This window comes from Nuphar pumila, chromosome 6 (genome assembly GCF_984573655.1).
Source record: "Nuphar pumila chromosome 6, dmNupPumi1.hap1.1, whole genome shotgun sequence".
In the NCBI taxonomy this organism is placed as follows: Eukaryota; Viridiplantae; Streptophyta; class Magnoliopsida; order Nymphaeales; family Nymphaeaceae; genus Nuphar; species Nuphar pumila.
The window spans coordinates 3,887,375-3,914,008 of NC_143254.1; the positions used below are offsets into that span (position 1 = coordinate 3,887,375).

The following is a 26,634-nucleotide window of genomic DNA, read 5'->3' on the forward strand; positions in this document are numbered from 1 at the left end:
CTAATCCGTCGCTAAGTAGCGACAGATTAGCGATAAAAGTCGTTTCTTCGCTAATCCGTCGCAAATTAGCGACAGATTCTATCTCTAGCTAATCTGTCGCTAAGTAGCGACAGGAAAAATCCGTCGCTAATTTCCGTCGCTAATTAACAATTTTCTTGTAGTGCCTCTCCTCCATTGATGCCAAAAAAAATGACGATTCTTGAAAAGGAGTGGTTGTAAAGACTTAAGTGCTCCGAAGATGATTATTTAAGACTCAGTCTCTGCACTGCAAGATTATCTGAGAAAGAAATCTCCCCTGGAGTAGGCCATGAACATCAACCCTCTCACTCTCTCTCTCTCCCTTCTCTTTCTGCTTCTATGCACATCCAACAGAAGATCTTACATTGCTCCATCAAGCATCGGCTGACCTGCACATTGAATGTTGTGGAGTCTGATTCAGAGTTTTTACCCTTACAGGAGGAGGGTTTTGGGGCTCCTCCCAGCGTGGGTAGCATCATTCAACTAAATGAGTTGTAGATCCTGATTCAGAGTTTTTACCCTTACAGGAGGAGGGTTTGGGGGCTTCTCCCAACGTGGGTAGCATCATTCAACTTGATTCATTGTGGAGCCTGATTTAGAGTTTTTGCCTTTATAGGAGAGGGGTCTGGGGGCTCCTCCCAACGTGGGTAGCATCATTCAACTTGAAGAGTTGTGGAGTCTGATTCAGAGTTTTTACCCTTACAGAAAGGGGGGTCTGAGGGCTCCTCCCAGCGTGGGTAGCATCATTCAACTTGATGAGTTATGGAGTCTGATTCAGAGTTTTTGCCCTTATAGGAAGAGGGTTTGGGGGCTCCTCCCAGCGTGGATAGCATCGTTCAACTTGATTCATTGTGGAGCTTGATTTAGAGTTTTTGCATTTATAGGAGGAGGGTTTGGGGGCTCCTCCCAACGTGGGTAGCATCGTTCAACTTGATTCGTTGTGAAGCCTGATTTAGAGTTTTTGCCCTTACAGGAGGGGGGTCCGGGGGCTCCCCTCGGCACGGGTCCCGGGTGTCGTGGTCAAAAAATGCACAAGGTATCGTGGTGAGAAAGACATATTTTTGTTCCAAGCAAGGTTGGAAGAAATCAATGGAAAATCCAATAAGGAGCATGCTAGAATCAAGATGTGGATGTCAAGCGAGAATAGTGTTGTGCAACTCAAATAACACAAAATAATAGAGGTCTGATTTTTAGTTAAAATGAGGAATGAAATGACAATAGAAATCACTGAAAATTTACAAAAATAAACTAGACTCAATAATAAAGACACCACTTTTTACGGATTTGGAATATGACCTCCGGTTAGGGAGATATGACCCTGACAAGTTTGTCCTAATTCGGGTAGCGATTTACAGTGATTTGCTTATTGAATAACACTACAAATCGCTATAGTGATTTGCGGAAGACACTACAAATCGCTATAGCGATTTGTGGAAGACACTACAAATCGCTATAGCGATTTGCGATTTGTAGTGTCTTCCGCAAATCGCTATAGCGATTTGTAGTGTCTTCCGCAAATCACTATAGCGTTTCGTTGGAGACTCGAAAATACTACAAATTGCTGTAGGAAAGCCCGATAATACTACAAATCATTGTTGGAAGACCCAAAAAAATTTGGTCTGGAGGGCGCTGCCCCCCGGACCCCCCACCTTTAAGGGCAAAAACTCTAAATCAGGCACAGAAGTAGAGAGAGAAGGGAGAGAGAGTGAGAGGGTTGATGTTCATGGCCTTCTCCAGGGGGAAGTCTTTACCTCCCTTGATTTCTTCTCTAGAGAGAGAGGGTTTTACAATGTTTTACGGAGAAGGAAGAAGAAGAAGATGGCGATGGTGCAATGTAGGATCGTCTGTTGGATGTGCACAGAAGTAGAGAGAGAAGGGAGAGAGAGTGAGAGGGTTGATGTTCATGGCCTTCTCTAGGGAGAACTCTTTGCCTCCCTTGATTTCTTCTCTAGAGAGAAAGATGGTTTTACAGTGTTTTACGGAAAAGGAAGAAGAAGAAGATGGCGATGGAGCAATGTAGGATCGTCTGTTGGATATGCACAGAAGTAGAGAGAGAAGGGAGAGAGAGTGAGAGAGTTGATGTTCATGGCCTTTTCCAGGGAGAACACTTTGCCTCCCTTGATTTCTTCTCTAGAGAGAGAGAGAGGGTTTTAAAGTGTTTTACGGAGAAAGAAGAAGAAGACTTTGAAGAGTCAACATCATCCTCGACTTTCTAGATGGAGGACATGTTTGTCCTTTTTTTGAACGGAGAAAGAAGAAGAAGACTTTGAAGAGTCAACATCATCCTCGACTTTTTGGATGGAGGACATGTTTGTCCTTTTTTTGAACTGTTTGTTTTTTCTTTTTTTAATGAAGGGTATTTTTGTCATTTTTTCAAACCATCACTTTATGAGAAAAATAGCAAGAAAGGGTATTTAAGTCTTTACAACAACACCAGAGTCCGATGCAAAGTTATGTCAACATACACGGGAATACGAGCCCCATGTGCTTGTATACGTGGTGCTCATTCAAAGCCCCGAACACAGACGTGGGATTCAGTGAATCATCGGGGGGGAACATACACCACCCTCTCAACCTTCACCCTTTCAAGAGAGGTTGTTGGCAACCTCAGGTTGTCATCTTTCTCTCTCTTTAACAATGTCGACAACCATGATTGTTGGCCTCCTCTCAATTGGCACGTCGACTGCTATGGTTGCCTGCCTCTCACTTAAAACAAAAAAGAAGCAAAAAATGAGAGGGTTTACCTCTTCGGGGGACAAAGCTTCGGCGGTGGTGGTTCTCCTTCAATCTCTCTCTCACAATTGGTGGAGTAGGGGCTCACAGTTAGGGCTATTTATGATGCCTTCACGGTGGGTGAGGATAAGCCTCACCCCCCTCCGGTTAATTGGAGGTGAGGTTTATCGTCATCCCCTACCGTCGAGAGGAAAAAGTGGTTTTTCAATTTGAAGAACCATTTTCCTTACTCTCACCTTTATTTTTTTTTACTTATCTTTTCCACCTGACGCAGTCAGGTGGGTTTTAGAGTGCTTGCCTTTCCTCTTCAATTCGCTTTTTTATGAAGCCTTTGCTTTAATGAATCAGCCACATTTGAAGTCAATTCTTGAAGATTTAGCTTCAAATCTTTGGAATCTTTCCTATCATTGAAGGGATATATCCAAGACACATGGAATCCAATAATGCATTCTTGTGTCTACTTTGCATGCAGGCAATTAAGCATGCTTGCTTGTAATAACACACATATATAAGCATGTAACTAGATCATTATGCACTGAGCAAGCAATTTGAGAACATAAAGAGCATCGGCTTGTGGTTGACAGAAACCGCACGAGAGCAAGTTGAATGACAGAGATTCAGATATAGATCTCTCTATTAGATTTTTAATTCCTCCTTTTACTATGTGGGGTTGGGAGGTTATACATGGTGGTTGGATATGGGTTAGAAAATTTTAGGTAAAATCAAGGAACAAATTATGTGGAGTTGGGAGGTTATGGTGGTTGAATATGTGTTAGAAAATTTTAGGTAACTAAGGAACAGATGGGGATCAGAGAGAGAGAGAGAGAATCCAATCCTGTCAACTTGAGTTCTGGCCTTGATTTATCTTCAAACTAGAATCAAGCAAAGCACAACACACACTATTCAACTTGAGTTTTTGGCTTTGGTTTATCTTCAAACTAGAATCAAGCAAAGCACAACAGAGCGACAGAGTGAGTGAGTGAGGGAGAGAATTCTACTCGTTCAACTTGAGTTTTGGCTTTGGTTTATCTTCAAACTAAAATCAAGCAAAGCACAACAGAGCCAGAGAGAGAGAGAGTATTCAACTTGAGTTTTGGCTTTGGTTAGTCTTCCTAGAATCAAGAAAGCACAACATAGAGAGAGAGAGAGAGGGAGAGAGAGAGAGTCCAATTCGAACCTCAGCTTGTCTCAGGTTGAAACGTAAGAATAAACCAAAAGAAGCATGATTGGCAAAACTGCAAAAATTGATTGAAAAGGACAAAGGCTGCCAAAGGGAAAAGATCATGACATGACATCCCCAAGAAAAGGATCTGCAAGAATTTTTAGCCACACAGTAGTGATTCCTCCCCTCCAACAGTCGCAAAACTGACCAGGTTCAATGTATACATGCCGGAAGAATGAAAGTCACCAGATATTAGAACCAGGTAAATCCAACCATACATCCAAAGAGGATTAGTTTATGGTGGATAACTATAAATATGGCAGTCAAGAAAGTCTTCATTCTAACCAAACAAGAAACCATCAATGAGAAAGGCACAGCATGTTGGGAGTCCCCTTGAGTTCCTCCAACCCCTTCAGTGCAACTTCCCTCAAATATGGCTGCTCTACTGAAGTGTTTGGGGGAACTCTGGGTGCCACTCAACCTCTAAAGTTCAAGGCCAGAGCTCTTCAACTTCCAATGCTCGATGCTCTAAGCTTGTAGAATATAAGACATTCATGGTAAGCCAAAATATAGGAAAGAATAGAAGCACAGGCCACAGACTGAGCCGCTTCTTGAGTTGGGTTCAGGTAATTCAATCCCCAACAGGACGAGTTATCCTACATTTAGGCCCTCGTCAGCCATCAGTAGTGTTATCTCCCTTGTCTTGGGACCACCAGCAAAAGTGCAGTAACAGTTCTGCATGAACATATAATAGATAAACAAGGAACATTGGGTCATATTGTATATTACCAATCATCGGTTATATTCAAGTGCCACACATCTCACTTGGTAACTGTGAGAGTGAGTTCAACACCCATCCCAGTCAGGCTCTGTTTGGGAACCGGTGTGAGAGGGATTTGCAATGAGTCAAGGGAAGTACAACTACTGGACTTCAAGGGAAGTTTAAAGGAGTTGTGGACCATAGTTACCACAAGCTTCTTGCTACATGAGAAAGTTCTTTTCCCCGGAAACTCACTTTAGAAGCATAAAACTCCTCTTTTCCCTGGAAGAAGGGGAAGCTTTGAGAAACTTGCTCTCAAAATAGGGGAAACTCAATTTCTTTTAGTGAAAAGCTCACTTTCTTCTCGTTTTCCAAATCAATTCGCTTTCGCTTTATTAATGTTTTTCTCTGGCTTCTTGTCACTTCTCACTCGCTTCCCCTCACTAAATTTTTTATATTAAAAAATTATAATCTTTTCTGACAACCTTGCTTGTTAGTTTTATATCTATTTTATATTTATATTTATGTCATTATTTATTTGCTTTTGCCCATACTTCATATTGCTTTGTGTTTCTTTTTCATTTTTCATGCACTTGCATAATCACTTCACAACCATATTTTTCTTCCGGCTTTATATTACTTTTTAACACTCGCTTTTTCTCATCTGCTTCTCGCATCTATTTCATTTTCTAGTAACCTATATTGTGGACTCTCTCTATTGTTTGGAAGCATAAGTAACTCCTTCAAGGATTCAGACTTTCAACTCCCGATTCTTTACCATGTTTGGGGTATGTAGCATAAAAATTTGAGTAGCAAAAAATGTGGAGCAAAAGTTAACTCAGATTTAAATGCATGTGACATTTGAATTAAGCTTAAATATTAATTAATCCCACTCCAATCTCAAGTATTCAAAAATATAACCTGATCTTCACTTGTTTGCGAGAATTTACTGGTAACTACAACTAATGTGCTTCTATAAGGGCTAAAAGAAAGAAAATAGCTAATCAAACACTTCTTTGAACCAAGAGTATCAACAATCCTAAGCAAGCAACTACACAAACTTGTGGTTGTTTGCTTGAATTGATCTTGATGTTCTAGTTGAGCCTGAGTACGTTCTTCAACGGTTTACCCAAATTCCAACACAATAATCACTTTGAGTTGCTTCATGCGCAATGCTAATTAACCATGTGACTTGGTCCACTGTAACAATTGGCTGTGCTGTTTGAGTTAGCCTGGCCTTTGGCCATTCTTGAAATGGCGCCAAGTGCAACCAGGTTCATGAATACCTAGGAATAGAATGCATTGATAAGGTGAATATCTTTCAATTCTACCATTTCTATTATTCAGAGGTATATTGTTCCTATAGCCATCAAGAACTTTGGAGTTCATGAACTTAATTAGCCACATTACAAAGATTTTTTTTTTCAGGCAAGCTGGAGTTAGGCAGACCCCCACCAGTTATTATTCAACGTACCATTGGATTTTGAACCTGCAACGTCCCACCACAAGGAGACGCGCACTGACAGCTCCTACAGAGCCCACTTTGGTATATATCCACATCCAAAGATGCAGAAACATGGTACACTATATTTGCCCCAAGACTCCCAACTGCCCTCAATGCCTTTGAGATGAACGTGAGATCAAAAGAATTCGTATTAACCCCGTTTCTGAAACAGTCACTCAAGATTCAAAAGCATCCACCAAGTCAAAAAAAAAAACTGATAAGACAGTTGAGGATCTCAAGTGCCTATTGAGTTTAGGTTAAGAACAACGTCAGGATTGGTGAGCTAACCCAAGAAAGAAAAAAACTTTACTGCTTAGTTGTCATACTACCTCAACCCTGTCCTCTACATTAAACTCAAAATTGAACTTCTTCAGATTGCTTTTCAGAGCCTAAAGGTCATCCTTAAAGAGAAGGTGAGAGAAAGAAGATTGTTTTGTATAGCCAAAAGGCAATATATCATCCGCAAAGAGAAGGTGAGAGAAAGAAAGTACTCTCAAGTAGAGGAACCCCCTCCAACCAGATACAATTAAAAGGAAACCCCTAACAGAAAACTGCAATATTTTTTATTTTTTTATGTGTTTTATACGTCTGATCCTCAAGATGTGATTTTATATGTTTGATTAGTAGAAATTGCAAGGGTTGAAAAATCAACGGCTTATAATGTACAAAATTTTCAATCATGAAATCGTTTTTTTTCATCAAAAAAGTATGATCAAAGAGACAACCCATGTTATTTTGACTATATTGAACACATCCCTGAGGTTAAATTTGGTCAAAACGACCTCCCACTATGAGTTCCAACTAAGGGTTCCTTACCCACATGGGCATGAAATACTTTTCCTCCCAAATGCAACTTACATAATTGAGAGGGTATGTAAAATAAATATTTCTGTACGCATACAAATATATAATGACAGTTTACATTTTAGCACTTAACATATAGCAAAATTTATGTTTAGCCGCCTCAGTTTTCAAATATTTAAGATAAATGCCTAGCTTTTTTAAAAAAATTGCTCAGATGATCGCTTGAGTTACTTTTTATACAAAAGAAAAAGGAAAAGACTTCAAATTCGACAATTGATATGTTACAGTATTGCATTGCAGAGCAGAAAGTTATAGCCCCGTGTATCTTACTTTCTCAATTGGGTAGGTGCATCCAAACACCTCATGAGTTCAAAATGTGGGACAAGAATAGGATACTTATCCCAGCTAATCATGTTTTATCTGGATAAGCGAGTGCATCCAAGCTCATAAAAAAGGTATGCAAATTTTCTATACCTTTTATATGCATATGCTTGAAGCTTGATTGATGAGAGACAGGTGAAAAGGTGTAGTCATGAGGACTAAGATGCCAAAGTGAAGTTAAAAGACAAGAACAATTGTGTTGGTTCTATGATGAAATTGTTCAGTGGGAATAGTGCTTGTAAGGAGAGTAGAATAATCAGCATGACTATTTGCAATAGCATTTTGGTTGCTTGTATTAGTGCTCTACTTCATCATGATTGACATTGGATGCCTGTACAGAACATGATACGTGCCCACATAGTGGTTTTTTCTTATGTTCTTGGACAAGGGGATGAAACAGATCATCTGCACAAATCTTGGCTGCATTTTTCAAACAAATAAGTGGTAATTTTGAATTCTGCCCTTGCCTTCCACAGGATGAGGAATTCTCACCCTTGATATCCAAACACAATATGTGATTCATGTGAAAGACAACAATGTTTTTAGGTAATACAACTAGGCAGGATGAACTTGGGAACTTAAGGACTGCCAATTAAAGAGTGCCCCAACAGCTGCCATGTTTATGAATGAATGTGCAATAAAAGAATTTTCTTTTTTTTCACTAAGTTAGTGTCAAACGAAATGCTGGATCAGTAGAGAAACAGTATCTTGGGTTTGAGGCTTTGAGCCCCACCTGGGCGTAGCCCAAGCTTGCCTAATAATAAAGAGGATATTCATTAAGTTTATTAATGCTCAGAAAAAATCATAGAAGGCCTTGGTGCTGCCTTTTATTTATTCGCACCAAGCATTGCAAATGGTAACAATTCATCAAAAGCAGACTACCTCTGAGATATATTGGTTGCTTTACTCTAGCAGAGGGAAATGAATTCTTTGATCAGTTGACAATATCTATCTAAGAGATTTAATACCTAGATCCTCTAAATAAAAAGATATTACATTTGGTTGTTGTCAATTAACCAACATAGACAAAGCACGAGAGGTCTTGGCTTGTGTACTTTTTCTTTTTCAGTGCAAGTTGAGTGGTGATCTTGGTTTCTGGGTTTCATCATAAATTGCATGGACTAAGGGAATCTTTCAGTCAAAAGATTGTGGCAAAGGGTTCCCACAATAAAACTATTGTGGCTCTAAAGCAGAACAATGAAGCCCCACACTTCGAGCTACCGGGGTTGTAATACCTGAAATTTTTTTATATTTTTACGAGAAATAATGTTGAATTTAAGGCTGAAATATTATTTGAAATTAGGATGAGAATTAAATTATAATTCGAGCATTAATTAGGATTCAGAATAAATTTCAAGCTGAGAATTTATTCTAAATCGGGTTTTGACTTTTAATTAGATTTAGTCTGGATTTAAGTTGAACTTAAATAGAATTTAATTTGAATTTTATTAGTCTGTATTCGAATTGAGTACATATTTGAATTTGGAGTTTCATTGGATTTCTCTTTAAATTTCTAGAGTCTTATCGAATTTGGATTTTGATTTAGAAAATTGAATTCGGATCGGATTTGGATTTGAATTCGAATTTAATAACTATGCCTTAAATATTATAATTGGATTTGGGTTTGATTAGAATCTAAATTTAAGATTTAGTTGAATGTCATTTCAAGTTTGAATTATACAATAATTTGAATCTTTGTCAAAATTGAATTGAATTCGGATATAATATCTATGATTCTTCAGAGTATTTTTAATGAATAAAATAATAATTAATAAATATTTTTATAAAAAAATATAAAAATTCAAATTATCCTAAGATGAATTATAAAAAATTTCTTATAAAAAATTAAAGTTGATTCGAGTTGATTTTAGTGAAAATCGCATTCAGAATCAAATTTATGAAAAAGATAGAATCTAATAAAATAATTGATAAATTTCATCAAAATAAAGTCGAATATGATTTCAGACAAAATTAAAATAGTTTGATATGTATATAATGTAACTTCAATAAATTTGAATTTAGTTTCATGAGTTTAAAAACCAATTTATAATATATATATATATATATATATATAATACATTCAAAACGCCAAGGGGTGTTGTCGACCCTAGTGGAGATTATTTTTGAAATACATTTGTGAAAAAATAGAATTTTAGAAAATAATACAATTAAGACAGACGAATTTTGGTTTAGAAGTTCTTATATATTTAAAAATAATTTGAGTTGCATTTAAAGTTATTCTATATAAAACGTAAATTCTAGTTTAAAAATAATTGAAATCCAAAATAATAAATTAAATTAATTAGGAAATAATTAATTGGAATGGAAAATAAAATTCAATTAAATTGAATAAGAGGGTAGGAGTCCCTAGGTGGGTCATCCCATCATATGTTTCACCTCCTTCTTAAATTTAAGAAATAAAATTAAAATTAAAATTTTAAATTATAAGAGTATTTAAAAGTTGCTAAAAACCAAAAACCTAAGCAAAAGTCAAAACTTATCTAATTATATAGGTAAGCCCCCAAGAGGGGGGGGGGAGGGGGTCCCATCTTAGAGACTTCTAGGATGGTAAGGCTCAAACAATTAAGAAGAAGGAAGGTGGAATGAGAAAAGGAAAGAAAGAAAGAAGAAGAAACAAACAAATAAATAAATTTTGTCAAACTTGTTTGTCAAGCAAGCAAGTTTGACAACTTGGGATATGAAAAAGGTTGAGACCCCATGGGGGTGTCGGTCATCCCATACACCCTATTCATATAAGGTATATTATATATAATATAGATTATATATGATATACAATAACAAAAGTCTAGAAAAAAATATATAAAATTTGACCTAGTCAAACTTGCTTGCCAAGCAAGCAAGTTTGACAACCTTACAATATAGAAAGGTTGAAATGTAACAACCCGACAAAATTCAACCTAAAAATACCAGGATTTTTTTTAAAGTTAACATATTATTTATTTTTTTTTCTTTTCTAATATATAATAATGTAACAGTCTCACCAATAGACACGTTCCAACCGTACCAAGTACTAGACCGCCCGCCTGAGTGCAAGTATGAGTGTGTCTTACCCTCCTAGTGCCAGATCCAGTACGAAACTACCGATGATAAATTAGATTGAACCATTACATAAAAGAAGTTATTAATTTAAGTATTTCATCATTGACATTGCCTTAACCGAAATAAGCTCTACAAAGTCAACTTGTGCATGCATTGATATTTAATAGCTCCTTAGAATAAAGTTTGAGAATAAAGCGTCTAAATGACAAAATCCTTAAGTTATTATTTATATGAGCAAACATAGCAGAAAATATTGTTTTGAAATCAATTTAATAAGCTGAATTTTTTATTAAATCTCTTAAACACATTACATTTTAAAAGCATTGTCATTTAATCACTTATAAGAGAAATTAATTAAAATATGAAATAGTTTCATTTTAATATTAAACTATTCAAGCAATTGTTCAAAATTAGGTAAATAAATAGTCAATGAATAACGAATTCAAATAGCCAAGTAGCCCTTGTTATCTTGAAAACACCAGCCCTCATAACCCCCTACAGCATCCTACACTCGCTCTACATATCACATATTACCTGGAAAATATTTTATTTTAAAAACATGAGACTTTAAAGAGTCTCAGTAAGATTCACACAGCTACTGCAAGATACAATATATAAAGCTTGCATAATATGCATCAATCACCAAAGAATTGCATTCAACATCTAATTAGCAGATAAATGATTTTACGAGAAGTTTATGCATACATGATTCTAAAAATATATACAAGCATGATATAACAATTTCAAGCATACATAATTGCATTCTAAATGAAATCAAAACATTCAATAATATGCATGAATCCACATAATCATATAAACATAAATAAAAGTATATAAAAGTAAAGTGAGCAAGTATTTTATGTTCTACTTTTACCAAAAGTCTATCGGGTATGCATAGGACCAACACGAAACAGACTAGACTACTCGAGTGTTTATTATATAATATATTTTAATTTTTTGAGTAGCTGACTGAGTCGTCTCTCCCACGAGCAGAGTCAGGTCGTGAAAAGTAGTGGCGTGCTCAAAGAGAATCTACCTAAGGGCGTGACTTCGTGCCACAACGATGATTATGATCACTCACTTTTGTACAAGTATCAGGGATGTGCTTGCCTAGGATATAAGAGACAGTCCTGGTTCCCGTAAATTCTCTGGGTTGGGAGACCGCTGAGGCATTGCCCTTCGCAGCACAATAAGAAAGAAAATTCTCAGAGAGTTTTATATTACCTACCCTCTCTAAGGTAAACCACCATCCATTCTGGTTCAGCATACCTTGGTAAAGGCATACCTCAAAATCCAACTCAGGGTTATCTTATTAATTAGGCCATAGTTAAATGCATCAACCATTTAAGTTAGTGCATTGTCATCTCATTGTCCCCTCTTTATAACCATAAATTGTTATTTTATCGAAAACCCAAGTGTCCATGCAACCCAATGGGATTTCTATCATCCTGCATGCATTTCACAAATATTGCATCTCAAAGCATAATATGCATCTCAGAGCATAACATGCATTCTCGTAAGCAAAGAATCATGTCAACATACTATTCAATAATTTATTCATGCAGTATCACATAATTTCAATAATAAAAAATAACCATGCATTATTATCATAAATATGAATCAATCTGAGAATCACGATTCTAACATCACTGCCAAATTATTTAAGTCACATGGCTAGAGTAGCCTGAAACCACACCACTAAAACAAGTTGCCACTTTTCAATGCAATAAACATGTTTATATTCATCTTTTCACATGTTTTGTAAATATAATCATGCTCATACTCAATTTATTATGAAAATAAATGCATTTAGGCTATCATAAATGAATTTACTCATAAATCTCAAATAAAATTTTTGTAGGAGCCTTTTTCTCAGAAATAGGTTATCCTTACACCACAACTATAACTTACCAATTGTGATTGAACTCACCTCTATCTCTATCATAAATATTTATATCAGATCTGATATAATTCAAAACGGCATTTATAAAAATTTTAACAAAAATATTAAAACATAATTAGAGTCACAAACCTTAACTTTCTTGATAAGAGCTCCTATAAACTCTCACCGAGCAAATCGACATGACTCCAATTAATGTCTTGATTTTATAATACCCAAATCATATCAGACCTAATTAAAATATCAATGATAATAGATTGAATCAATGAAGCTATTACAACTAACCAAAAACCAAAAACACATAAGTTGATTTCCCTGATACAGGCCCCCATAAGCATAAATATGAAAGGCTTATATATTTTTAATTATGTTCAGTTGTAACCATGCTTAATCAATGTAAATACACATAACTTAAATCAGTTCATGTTGCACATAACTTGAAAAAAGTATATCCTGACAACATATGTATTTGGAAGAATCAAAATCCAAGAAAGAGCTCAAAACCCTAAATCAATTTTTGAGAAATCGGGGTTTTGATTCTCTTATATACAAACCATTGAATCTTTATTAAGTCAAGCATGAATTCATATATCTAACAAGCTAAATATGCTGAACAAAATCATATAAATAAAAGTACTCACTTTTGAAATCAACCAAAATAGTTAATTTACAAGACAATCTAATATCTTTCAATTACAACTTGTACAAAATCAAACTCAGATCTTTCTAAAAGTTTAGCCCTTTTTTTATGATTAAATAGGGTTTATTAACACTAATAACACACAGTATATATCAGAAAAACAATAAAACCACAAGATCTAAACATGTTACTAGTTAATCACAAGCACAAGTTGTCAGAAAAATTTAGATCCCTAATGACCCATTTTTACAAAATCTGTCAGAAATAACATATCATATATAAAATGACCATATTTTTATTGTGGCTACTTGTACCTATCAAGAATACAAACCAATAAACTGATCTCAAAAATCATTAGTACAAAAATAATTAAAAATCATTTATGGAACCCTGTTCTAACAGAATTTCAATCTAAAATCTGTAAACTGTAAGATTTTTATCAAATTAATGTTTTTCTTAGAATTTATATAAAATATTTTTGGCAAAACCATTTATACACATCTGATTATTATATGTTAGACTTCACCCAAATTTTTTATAAAATATTCTGAGTGATTTTGTTTGGGCGTTTATACCTTTCATCAGAGTTAGATCAAAATAGTCCGGTAACTAGAGCATAAAACTCGAGTTCTGTTAAAACGGCCATTTCTTCCTTAGTATGAATTCAAATAAGGTAAGGCAAGATTCTAAAATCAAGATCATGATATGTAGATTAACCTAATATTTTTATTTAGATTTTTTGGACTGACATTCAAAGAGATATCAAATTATTTCTGAAACTAGTTGGGAACAACTTATCAGACAATTCAAACTTAGGTTTCTTAGAAAACGTTTTTGTTAAAAATCTTCTTGAGGCCATACAACCTTTGAAATCTCAATATTTTAGATTTAATCAGATACAATATAGGTTAACTTATGAATATCACAAAAAATAATCAAGTTATGACTAAATCTAACCCAAATCAACAAAGAAACCTATTTAGGCATTTTTTTAAAAAATCATTTTTATGAAAAACTCATGATTTCTCTCTTGCAAATCCAAATAATGATTTTTTCATAAATAAAAATGTGTATAACCAATCCAGACATGTAAATATGCTACTAAAAATAAATATAACTCATATTTGCATGCTTAATATACGTAAAATGCATCTATTACGTAAATCTTACTTGAAAAATCGATAGATCCTTAAGACAGAAGAAATCGGGTAGTCTAATCTCTACACCACCACAATCACCGAAGTTTGTGTAGGTTTAATGGCTACACACACTACTCCATACCTCCTAGACGTTTTGGGAGAAGAGAAAGAAGAAAAATAAAAAAGAAAAAGAGGATAGAGAGAGAGAAAAGAAATTATGAACAATAAGAGGGGCGTGTGAGAGGGGGTATATATAGCCCTCTCCATAAATCCCTAACCTATTTGATATAGGTCTCTCCTCTCCAAAATCGTGTAGAGGGGAAGATGAGTCATTTCTAGATAAAATATTATCTTCTAGACTCTATCCTTTCTAGTTATTTGATTTTTCTCAAATTTTATTTAATTAAGATTATGAGGTTTGACTATTCAACAACACCATTAACAATTCTAACTAATATTAACTCTTTAAGAGGTGTGGGATGTCCCACCCTCTTTAATCTCTTAATTAATGATTTAATTAAATTTTCTAATTAAAATTCTTAATTATCACATTTATTTATTTAGTTGTCTAAATTAAAACTAGATATTATTTTATTTCATATGGACTCCTGAATCCAAATGGGGGTCCACATAGGATGTCCCCTATGAGGGTCCAATCCATAACCATTGGATCCAATTAATATTTTAAATTGGATCTAATCCAAATAACACCTCAGATCCATATTGGATCCAAATATCGATTTTAGATCCAGAAGCGAAGTCTAAGATCTAAAACCACTCTAACTCATTTTGTCTTCATACTTTAGCTTTTCAATTATTCTTGAAATATTTTTCATAACTTTAGACAAAAGTTTATTATTAATTAAAATCAAGAAAATCAATAATTCACAATTATATTCATAAATGAACAAATAATTCATCATTTATTCATTTTAATTATCAAAGAAAAATCTCAGATTTTACATGAAACCCCAAGGGAGGGGTGTCGACTATAGTGACAAATATCATGAGATTTATGAAAATCTCATGATAATATAGTGAGAAATTGCCTAAAAGTTTAAAATGGTAATTTCTAGTGAGATTTTCAAAATATCGCGGGAATTATGAAAAAAGCATAAATACCGTGATTTAAGCATGATGTTTATGTTTTAAACATTTATTTATCATGAAAAAATTATGTATTTTTATTTTTAAATAATTTTTATTAATATTTTTTATAAAAAATAATTTCTACATTTTTAATTTATTTTTTTATTGCTGAGATTTTGCCAAAAAATGTGAGATTTATGATTTTTTTTAAATTTCTTGCAAGTTTTTGAAAAATGAGAAATTACCAATAAAAACATTTGTCACTATGGTGTCGACTAACCATATACATATCATTTAGTATGTTGTATGATATATATTATACATATAATACATACTAAAGTATTAATCTAAGTCTAATAGATATATAAAAAAATAATACACATAATATACAAGAGAAAAGGAAACATAGTTTTAGAAGATAGGAAAGAAGAAAGGAGATTAGTTCAAGGGCTGAGATTAGCCCAACACTTGACCTAATCCCTAAACATTATAAAAATGGAGGAAGGGCTCACGCCCTCCCTTATTTTCCATTTTCTTCTTCTTTCCCTTCTTCTCTCTCTTGCTTCCTCTTGCCCATTCTTCCTTCTCCTCTTTTTTCCTCCATTCTCTTGTGATTTTCCTCTTGGCTAACCAAGACATGAACTTTCGTACATGATTGGAGTGTGAAGATTGTCTTGACGTGGTCACCATATGAAGCGGACAACCGGTTCGCTTGTGGAGTTCATTTTCGCAACTGAAAGAGGTGTTTTCGTAAAAAAGGTAGGGGGTTCTATTCTCTACACGTAAATCGAAACTCGTAAGCATGAGTTATTCTGACTTTTAATAAAAACAAACCCTGTACCACACCTCCCATTGCATGGGATTGGTGTTGGGTTTGTCAAAAAGTTTAATAGAGAGGGTTTTCAGAAGAAAACCCCTCTCAAAAATCATTTTTATCAAAAACAGTTTTTTGAATTTGAAATAAGATATTGTAAAAAGGAAGTTCTTTCGTAAAAAAATAAATTTAATTAATGAAAAGGGGTTGATTCTGATTTCCCTAAGAAGAAATTGATTCCACCCCTAAAGTGGTCGAATTGCTGAATTTAAAAACGAACAAAAACACTGTAATGCATGCTATTAATTTTGTCAAAAATAGAAATCATAATTTCTGGTAATGGCTATTGACTTCTTGCAAGATTTTTAGTCAGAAATCATGGTTTAATGTTCATGTACAAGTATTGCAATGGTTAGCATATTTTTCATCATTTTTGTTGTGAAAATATATGCAATGTTATGTGTGTTATTGCAAAAATATTGAAACTATTTATGAAAAATAGGGTTCAGAGAGACATATTGATTTTTTGGCCTAACAACTACAAAAATGAGATTTCTCTACAGTTGGTTATATAAAAATCATATAATGTTATTTTAGAAGTTTCATTTGATAGGATCATGTGAAAAAAATGAAAATATGAATTCGGATGGCCTATTTTGGCTCACCCGAATGCATATTGTATGTTAATGTGTATTTTTAGCAGAACACCTGACCGATAAATCATTTGTATCTCTCTCATCTAGAAAAGTTTTTATAAACAATTTGATGTATTAGAAAGATAACAAAATTTCACAGCTTTGAGCTGTGTTCTCGAACAGAGCACCGAACCCTAAGAGTCAGAAAAAAAACGTATAGGTGTGCACTAAATTAGTCATATCTCTCTCATTCGGAGGTATTTTTATGAATGGTTTATGGCATCAGAAAGCTCACAAAATTATCTCTAACTTATAAAATTTTTAGCTCTATTTGATGATTGTACACTTTTTTGTAACCTCTGTAACAATAAAAAAGAATTAAGTTTTTACAAGTTCTAAACCAGTTTAAGACCCAGTTAGCATGTACTTGCAATTTCAATGTTTTTTCATGTGCGCTTTTACGAATGGACATCATATTACCTATGAACTGTTAAGATAAGTTTTCTACAGGAATTAAGTGACAAGTGTGAGGCACGCATTGAATAAAGTGCTTATGCACTAGCTTGCCTTTGTGGCATTTCGCTAATAAATGAGACTAATAGAGTTTGCCTTATAAATCAAATGTAATTTGTTAATGGTTCATGTATGTTGTTTTTATATGAATGACATGTACGTGATGATGCAAATGGTTGGATGCATTTAGTCATTAAAAATCATTACTTTACTTTGCATATGTATTTAAGTTTGAAAGAAAAGAAAAGCATGTGCAATGATACTTGAAACATATGTTTTAAAAGTGTGCATCCATGGGCTCTGAAGTGGCCAAATCCCTGAAGTGAATTCACATGTGATTGTTGCATGAAAAATAATTAATTTAAAAAGTCTAACCATATAACACTAAAGATCGATGCTTGCAAAGAGAGGGCAAACGATACTATAAGCTTCATAGGCATTGTTTTGAGCATGGAAGATTGCTCCTCTCCAATCATGAAGATAGGAGAAACCTCTGCATTAGACTGCAGCATAATGGATAGAAACTTATGAGTGAAAAACTGATGCATCAGGATGACGGTGTTGAGAGCATTCTCTCGATACGCTTATCCCTCACCCGCAAAACTAGTGAAAGGTGTTCGGCCAGACCAAAGCTACAATTGTATGAAAACACTGTCTGCATCATGGCTCTGATCTAGGTTTAAGCCTCCATTAGTACTCATAGGACTAAGAACTGAAACTTAAAGCGATTGTGCATTTAGATAGGCATAGCATGCATTATCTAAAAAAGAAAACCTAATTAAAGATAATAATTCACTCATGCATACAGATTAACTTCTGCAATGGTAAGTGCATGCATTTTTACCTGCTCATGCATATTTAATCGTTCATAGTTAAGTAAATATTTTGATTAACAGAATTGTGTAAATGTATATTTGAATGTCTGTAAAGAATTCCATGCATGTACACTTTGGTGTGCTTAATCATGTTTGGGCGTGTGTATATCGGATTATTTCATATTTACTTGTTTTAAATTATGTATACCAAATAACTTTAGCCTACTGAAGACTTAATTGTCTGATCCTTTTAAATTAAATGTTTTCAGGTAGTGAATAAGGGATCAAGTGATGGTGAGAGGTTGCGACGGGGACCGAGCCAAGCCTTTCCTACTTTTTAATAGTTTTGGACTGTGAGCATTTATGAATGCTCAAGACTCTGATTATTATTTAATTTGAAAGGACTGTTATTATTGAAATTCAAATATAATGGACATTGATTTAACTATGAATGTTTGATTTTAAAATTTGTTGTGTATTTGAGAAAAAGATGTAATCGAGAAGTAATACGCCAAAGTTTGTATCCCATTTGAGTTTTTTGCTGTAATTTTGTAAAAGTATTTCAAAAAAAAATTCACATGATTTTCGGGATATAAAATTTAGGGTTTTACAGGGGTTGATCTTATTCTTTTGCCTTTTTCAAAAGAGGTCATTTTTTATACAGTGGTGCTTCATGCTAAGCATGCAGATCCACTACAGCTGACCATCCATCTCAACATTTCTAGAGATGTTCATCTCGAGAAATGGCAAGATGGATCGTTGTTAGGCAGGTTGTTGCATGCCCACGATGTAGCAAAGCTTTATATAAGTCTTTTCAAAAAGTGGTCGCCAATGAATTGCTGATTCAGATCAAGTCGGCCTTTCTTTGAAATGATACGGGTTGATTCGTTCCCCTTCAAGAATTTGAATGGTTTTGCAGTGGAACCAGCAGAATCACTGATATTCTACCCAGAATTGATTTACTTACATATTTTTACAGAATATTTATAAAAGTAAAATTAAATAAAAGAATATACATTGAAATGGACTTGAAAATGATCCAATTCGACTCAATTCGGACTGATTTCATACTTTTTTAAGCGATTGGATTAGTGAACCGGTTCTAACAACTTTGGTGGCCACCCTCATTATTTGAACTGGCACTTTCATCACTGTACTAAGCAATGGCCGTCTTGAATTACCGCAATGATTTGAGAAAAACATATTTCATGGCAAATGAAGCTCGCTTAGATTGTTGAAGTTGAAGAGCCTCTCTCACAAAAAACACATTCCACGTACTTTATGATTCACATCCTTATATCCTGTCTTTAAAGGTAAACTAGGACCCTGATATGGTTCTACCTTAGCTAAGTCTGGCCGCTTCCAGAGTTGGATCCAGTACTGGCACCTTAGGAGTCAGATCTGGAGCTGGATCTACCAGGACCCAGTGAAGGACCGCCCGACCCCTTGACACCCCTAATCTTGTTAGAGTTTGTCCAAACGCATTTTACCATTTGGATTCTATTCTTATAGTGCAGTCTGCAACATACTGAATAGGGATCCAATCATCTGGTAAGGGCGACTTGTGAACGTCACGAAGCTGAAGGGATGATCATTAGTTCGAAACCCAGGGGAGTACATCTCTTGCCGTGAGGCCCGAAGATACATTTACTCTCTAGTGAGCAAGAGAGACCTAGGGTTTTTACACCAATGAGCTTGCATGTGAGTGAGGTGCTTTTTCCCGGTTATTCCATGTGCTTATGTTTGTTTTTTGGAAAGGCAAGCTGGGGTTAGGCAGACCTCTGCCAGTTATTATTCAACCTACCACTGGGTTTTGAACCTGAAACATCCCAACACAAGGAGACGTGCACTAACAACTCCTACCAACCACGCAGAGCCCCCCTTTGATCAACTACATTCTACGGCCAAGAGTAAGGAAACTAGGAATTCAGGAGACATGATGACTCAGTCCCATGTTTTGGCATCAACAATCTTGATGAGGTTTAAGAGAGGGATTGAGATTTAGCTTATCTTCTGCATCAAACGTATAAAGCGTTGCTGCTTCAAACGTATAAATCGTTGTACCAATTACACCCTTCATAAGTACATATCGTTGTAACATTTTTGCTTCTTAAGTAAATATCGTAGTACAATTTAGCAAACTTAAGTACAAATCATGGTAACTTCATAAATCATAAATACACATGACTATTGCTTCAAATGTATAAATCGATGGTGTATCGAACGTACAAAACGCTCCTTTAAGCGTACAAATCGTTGTAGAAATCGAACCCTTTATAAGTACACATTGTTGTAAATCATAAATCGCTATTGCATTAAAGGTATAAATCATTGCTGCTTTAAATGTATAAACCATGAATCATAAATCATAAATCATAAATCATAAATCGCTATTGATTCAAACGTATAAATCATTGTTGCATCGAACAAATCGCTATTGTATTAAATGTATAACTCTTTGTTAATTTCAAACTTGCAAATCATTGTAGAAATTTAGCCTCCATAAGTATATATCGTTGCCTTTCACGACTCTTGTTTGAGTATGAAAATAGGTGTTATTTAGCATGTATAGTACAACCACTTGTAAGATTTAGCATTCGGATTTACAAATCGATTTGTTTACATAACAAAAACTTGCACAAAAATCACCTGCTAGGACACAAGTTTTGCTAATCTTACAATGGAGGAGAAAAATACCTAGAAGGTAGATGCAACCGATGGTAGCAACGGTGCTCCAACTACGCTTCGGCGGCAGCAGACGATGGCAAAGGCTATGTCGTCAAAGGGAGCTCCTGTTACAGTAGATGGTGCATCGTCAAAGGGTGATCCAGAACGTTTAGGGTGACATATTGCGAGGAGCTCCTGTTAAAGCAGAGGAGTTTACTCCTTAGGACGAAAATGATGATGATTTTAAGCCTTTCTGGTGGGAGGACATTTTTGTCCTTTAATCGAAACATCATTTTATAACGCCAATGGTGGGAAAAGGGTACTTAAGTATTTGCAAACTTTGGCGGGAGGACATTTTTGTCCTTTACTCAAAACGTTGTTTCATGGCGCTAATGGCAGGAAATGGTACTTAAGTCTTTGTAAACGCACCAGACTTCGATGCTAAGTGATGCAGACACACACGGGAAAATAAGCCCCACGTGCTTACATACGTGGCGCTCATTCAGACCCGAGAACATGCACCTGCGTGTTTCGGGGGGAACATATAACTTGCTTCGTCAAATTATTATTCCTCTCTCTCAAGCTCATAACAGTGGGTGAGCAATTTAAGTAAAAAAAGAATTAGGGACGGTCAATTTTTATTTTTTCTGCTGGAAGCATTAGCGGTGGTCATGGTGATCGCTAATACTTTTTTTTTCCATAAAATCAATGCGCATGGCGCATCTGACGCGGTATGACGATTAACTAGTCCATGTTACTTGTTTCTCTCTCTATATATTTAGTAACGATATGCCCAGAATACCTATTCCCACCTAATTAAAGCTTTGGATTGTTAAATTTCTTAAACTTTTTAGTTGATCAGACCTTATAGATATGATTTATAATCATTATTTAGTAGAAAATAAGTTTTGGATATAGATATGATCTATAATTAAGACCTTTAAAAATTATCGATTCATTATGTATCAAAATTTCATGACTTAAAAAATCCTACTTTATGTAAAAAAAAAACATGATCCAATTGATTCCTATCAAATAAACTATGTTGAGTATATCTATAAGGATTAATTGAGAAAGATACAACCTACAACTATGATTTCTAATACTTAAAAATAGGTTTGCATCTCTCATATAAATATATATGTATATATATATATATATATACACATATTTTTTCATAGAAAAACATGCACTTCAATGCATTTCAAAATATCATTGTATTTTATTTAATGAACACACATATATATATTTAAAGGCAAGTTGGGGTTAGGCAGACCCTTACCACTAGCTGCTCCTGCCAGACAAGCGGAGCCTTGTTGGTCCTTAGCTAACGTTTTTCCGATAAAGAGATTTGTGACTATGAATTGGATTAGATGAGGGTATGAACATCGATTGGACAGAAAACAGTTGAATCCAAATGGGAATCCTTGAAAACCCGATCCCATAAATCCCAACGCAATTCAGACCCACAACCGGATCTTTTTTTAGGACCCATATCCGAGAATAATTCTTCGAATTTCGGATAAAGGTCCGACTTATTCTGATCCATTTGCACCCCTAACTGTCCTCTTCTCCTCTCTTCCTTCCTCCCCCCATCGAGCGAGCGTGCAGTGGATGCAGAGAGGCGTCCGTACGGCCACTACTTAGCTTTCATCTCCTCTGCTCGTCGTCTCCATTTCGACCATGTACAGGAACGCGACCTCTGGGCTCAGGGCTCTGAAGGTGAGTTCGAGATGTTTTTTTCCCCTACGAGCCCTAGTTTTTCCTTCTCGTTCTCCTTCCGATTCTAATTCCAAACAAGAATCGTTCCGGTCCATGTCGTTAGTTTTTTCGCATTTTTACATGCGATTTCCGGGTAGTTCAGGGCCTTCGATTCACTCTGTTGAACCGTTTTCTGTTCGTTCGACCTAAATCTGCAATTCTTTCTTCCTCTTCATCGTTTTCTTTTCTCTTGATTCGTTGTTGTTTATAGATACTATATGGTTTTGATCTGATTTTGTTTCTTTCTTTTCGCGCTTTTTGTTCGACTGATAACGATTTTTTTATGGAAATTTCTGGTGTTTTATGTCGCGTGCGACTGCTTTGGTTTATGATAATCTTACAAGGTTGATTATTGTGGTGGAATCTTTTGGATGAGAGAAATGAAGCGCTCGAGTGGTTCGATGTATGACGTTTTTCTGTCTTGTTTTTGTAACTATAATCTGATCGGAGGAATAACGTTGTTAAATTCAAGCATGTTCTGATGCTGGCAAGAAAATCATTGAGTTTATTGCTCTCTACCATTAGCTACAACCTGTGATCGATTAACCTATGGAAAGTAGGGATATGTTTCTTTTTTTTATGCCCTCTAGTTGATTCGCCCAGCTTTGTGGATTTTCTGACGATGACACCACTTTGCTATTCTTTGGTGGATAGGTTAGTTGTGCAAATGTGTATTATTTACAAACCCTTGCCAACTTAGATTACTCCAGGGTCCTTATTGCATTTGGCAGAAATCCAGTTCTTGTATAGGAGATCGGACATTTTCTTGTTTCAGCAAACCTCTTGCCTTGTTTAGCTCCTACACTTTTGATGAAGAGAAGTAATAGTGCAATTCATTGAGGGAAAATTAGAAAATGCGAAACTGGAAAGGAGTAGGTGCAAATTAAATATTTAAGGGTGAAAGAAAGAGTATCAAATCTCTGTTAGGAAGAGCAAATTCTTTTCGAAAAAAATAAAAAAAATCTACTAGTAGAAGAGAAAGCAAGAGGCAAGTGTTCGATTCATCTTGACCTGACTACTTTTATAACCTGTTGTATTGGGGCCTTTTGACCCTTGGTGACCCCTTTGCCATCTTGCTCCTCTCTGAAACAATTTGTTGATTAAGTCATCCACCAGATTCTTTTCATCAATTGCCATTTTATGCTCTTGCAAGCATGAAACATTGGAAAATCAGTTTCAAGCTGCACTATGATTGGCCTTTAAATGTGCTGCCTTTTTCTTATGATCAAGCCTTGACCATGATAAGTCCAATAGCCAGATGACCTTTATGGTAAAACTTGTCCTTTTGCATTTGCATCTGGATCCGGTGCCTGTTGATTTTGCCACCAGTTTTTGATTGCTTCTGATTTGTTTTCCTATGACCTTGGTCACTTCGCTTCTATTGTTTCCTCTATCTTAAAAAGCTAACACTATTCACAAAAAAAGCTTGTTTCTGGGCCACTCTTCTGGTTTCCTTTCAGGTCCTAAACAGTTGTCTGAAACATTGTAGTACTGCTTTCAACAAGAATATAATCTATAATTTTTCCAGAAGTTTCAATTACAGATTGGTTGAATATATTTGCATATTATGATTCAAATTGATTTTCATCAGTTTCTTTGACAGATTTATCCAATAATATTTAAATGTATTGGTTCCATAGTTTGCTAGATATACATTATATAACATGCAGAACCAGGGGATGATACATATCAGAGATTTTATTAGTCTGCAGTTGGGACCATGTGGGGTGGGTAGCAAGGAAAGTGTTTTGGGGAAAGGATGCTTTCAGTTGGTTACAAATGGCCAATTCTTGTTCTGTTTTAGGGGATGAAGGGAGGAAAAGGATAGGGATTGAAAACTTTGAGCTGCTTACCAAGTGGCAATAATGCATCATAACTATGACAGGGTGTCGGTTAAATATATTTTATGGTTTGTGGACAGGTCTTTCCCAGATGCTGAAGAGGCAATTTCTTTTTAAGTTCTATTCTCCGTTTTTCTGGTAGAGAGATGAATCTTGGTGTCAGGATTTTCTCAGCAAGGGAAAATCTCATGATGATTTGCAATTTCTTTTGGAAATTATGGGGAAAATCATGTCATATTTAAAACTAAAAGATGAAAATTGTATATGAAAACTTTAAAGTCATTACAATTGGCGTAAAATCTTGATATATTAAAAAGGCAGTTTTTTGAATGTCATGATAAGTTCTAACTATCAGTGATACAATGGGTAAAAGGTGCAGAATTGAGCCGTCTTGTACTTCCTCGATTCCTTCCTTGACACCCTCTGACATGCATGTTACCACATGCAACCTTGATGTTTTTCAAGGTTGATTTTGTAATGAGATATTGCGGAAATATAAAGAGTGCATGCAAGCACATACAACAATGAATAAAAGAGAAAATATCACAAGTCCACGAAGGGACAATACAAGCACAAGCCTTTAAGAAGGCAACAATATACAAAGCCTCTTATTGAAAAGAGAGAGGAGCTCTCCAAGATGAGAATACACAAGGGGATCACCCCTATTTATACAAGAGAAGGAGGAGGAAAAAGGAGGGCCAAAGGGCCTCAAACCGTTGGGGGCTCCAACGACTTCTATGTTGGAGCCCCTTTAGGTCCTCAAAAATAATAAAAAAAGAAATGAAAAAATAAAAAATAAAAATTACATTTGTTCAAAAAAGAAAAACAGTTGTTTTCTAAAACAACTGTGAAATTACAAAAATACCCCTATCGGGTATTGATGTAATAAACAGAATTTATATATATATATATATATATATATATATATATATATATATATATATATATATATATATATATATATATATAATAGGTACATTTTAACACCCCCCCTCAAACTTTACGGGGGAAGGACGGAAAGTTTGCCGAGAAGAAACATGAACCGAGGAGCCGGAAGAGCTTTAGTGAAGAAGTCTGCCAACTGATATTCTGAAGTGACATATGGCAAAGCAATAGTTCCTCGTAAAAATTCGTCACGAACATAGTGGCAATCCATTTCGATATGTTTCGTACGTTCATGAAAGGTATGATTGCTGGCAATATAGATAGCACTCTTATTGTCACAGCACAGCTTTGAGGCTTCAGTAATATCAACTCCCATATCTTTAAGCAAACTGCGAAGCCATACAAGTTCCATTGTTGTGGTTGCCATTGCCCGGTACTCAGCTTCAGTGGATGATAGTGAAACTTTTTGCTGCTTCTTGCATCGCCAGGCAATCAATGAGTCCCCTAAAAAGACACAAAAACCAGTAGTTGAGACTCGATCATTGGGATTACCTCCCCAATCTGCATCAGTATAAGCAAGAAGATTCAAAGGGGAAGAGGAGGATAGAAATAGCCCTTTATTGATGGTATTCCGAATGTAGCGGATGATTCGAAGAACCGCACTCATATGCACGGTTGTAGGAGCATGCTGAAATTGACTGACTGAGTGAACCGCATGAGTGATATCTGGTCTGGTGATGGTTAAATATGTAAGAAACCCAATGAGTTGTCTGTACGGTGTAGGATCTTCCAGAAGAACCCCATCCTCTAACCGCAACTTGGCATTAATAACCTCGGGAGTCTCTACCTTCTTATCATCAGAAATCCCAGACTTAGAACATATATCTGCAGCAAGCTTCATCTGTGACAAAATATATCTTCTAGGAGAATATGCAACCTCAATTCCAAGAAAATATCTGAGAAAACCTAAATCAGACATATCAAAATTATCTTTTAACATATTTTTAACATTAATAATACTACTTTGATCATTTCCAGTGATAATCATATCATCAACATAAAGCAACAAAATTACGATACTAGAACCTGCATTTTTAACAAAAAGAGCAGTGTCAGTATAACAGGAATGAAATCCTAATTTTATCATGATATCACTAAAACGATCATACCAAGCCTTAGGAGCTTGTTTAAGACCATATAATGCCTTTAAAAGCCGAAGTGTTTGACCTTGCTTAATATTTATTCCGGGTGGTGGATCCATATACACTTCTTCACTTAAACTTCCATTTAAAAAAGCATTTTTTACGTCAAGTTGATAAATAGGCCATTTTTTGGTTGATGCGACAGCTATTAAGGTTCTGACACTTGTTATACGAGCTACGGGGGCGAATGTTTCTTCGTAATCAATACCATATTCTTGGGAGTATCCCTTAGCCACCAATCTTGCTTTATATCGTTCCAAAGAGCCATCGCTTTTAGTTTTAACTTTGAAGACCCAACGACAACCAATAGG

The 26,634-nt window shown here is 35.3% G+C and overlaps 1 protein-coding gene across 2 annotated transcripts in view; it reads left to right on the plus strand.

Moving 5' to 3' along the window:
- Nucleotides 1–22,186: 22,186 nt before the first annotated feature.
- LOC149833690 (mitochondrial-processing peptidase subunit alpha-like) overlaps nucleotides 22,187–26,634 on the plus strand; it is a 28,549-nt gene continuing 24,101 nt past the window's right edge. The window contains exon 1 of one of the 2 annotated variants that reach the window (XM_090010953.1): nucleotides 22,187–22,356. In XM_090010953.1, the coding sequence (XP_089867079.1) occupies nucleotides 22,318–22,356 (39 nt within the window). In that variant the 5' untranslated portion in view covers nucleotides 22,187–22,317. The remainder of the gene's footprint in view (nucleotides 22,357–26,634) is intronic. The other variant, XR_016432708.1, reaches the window with a different exon arrangement.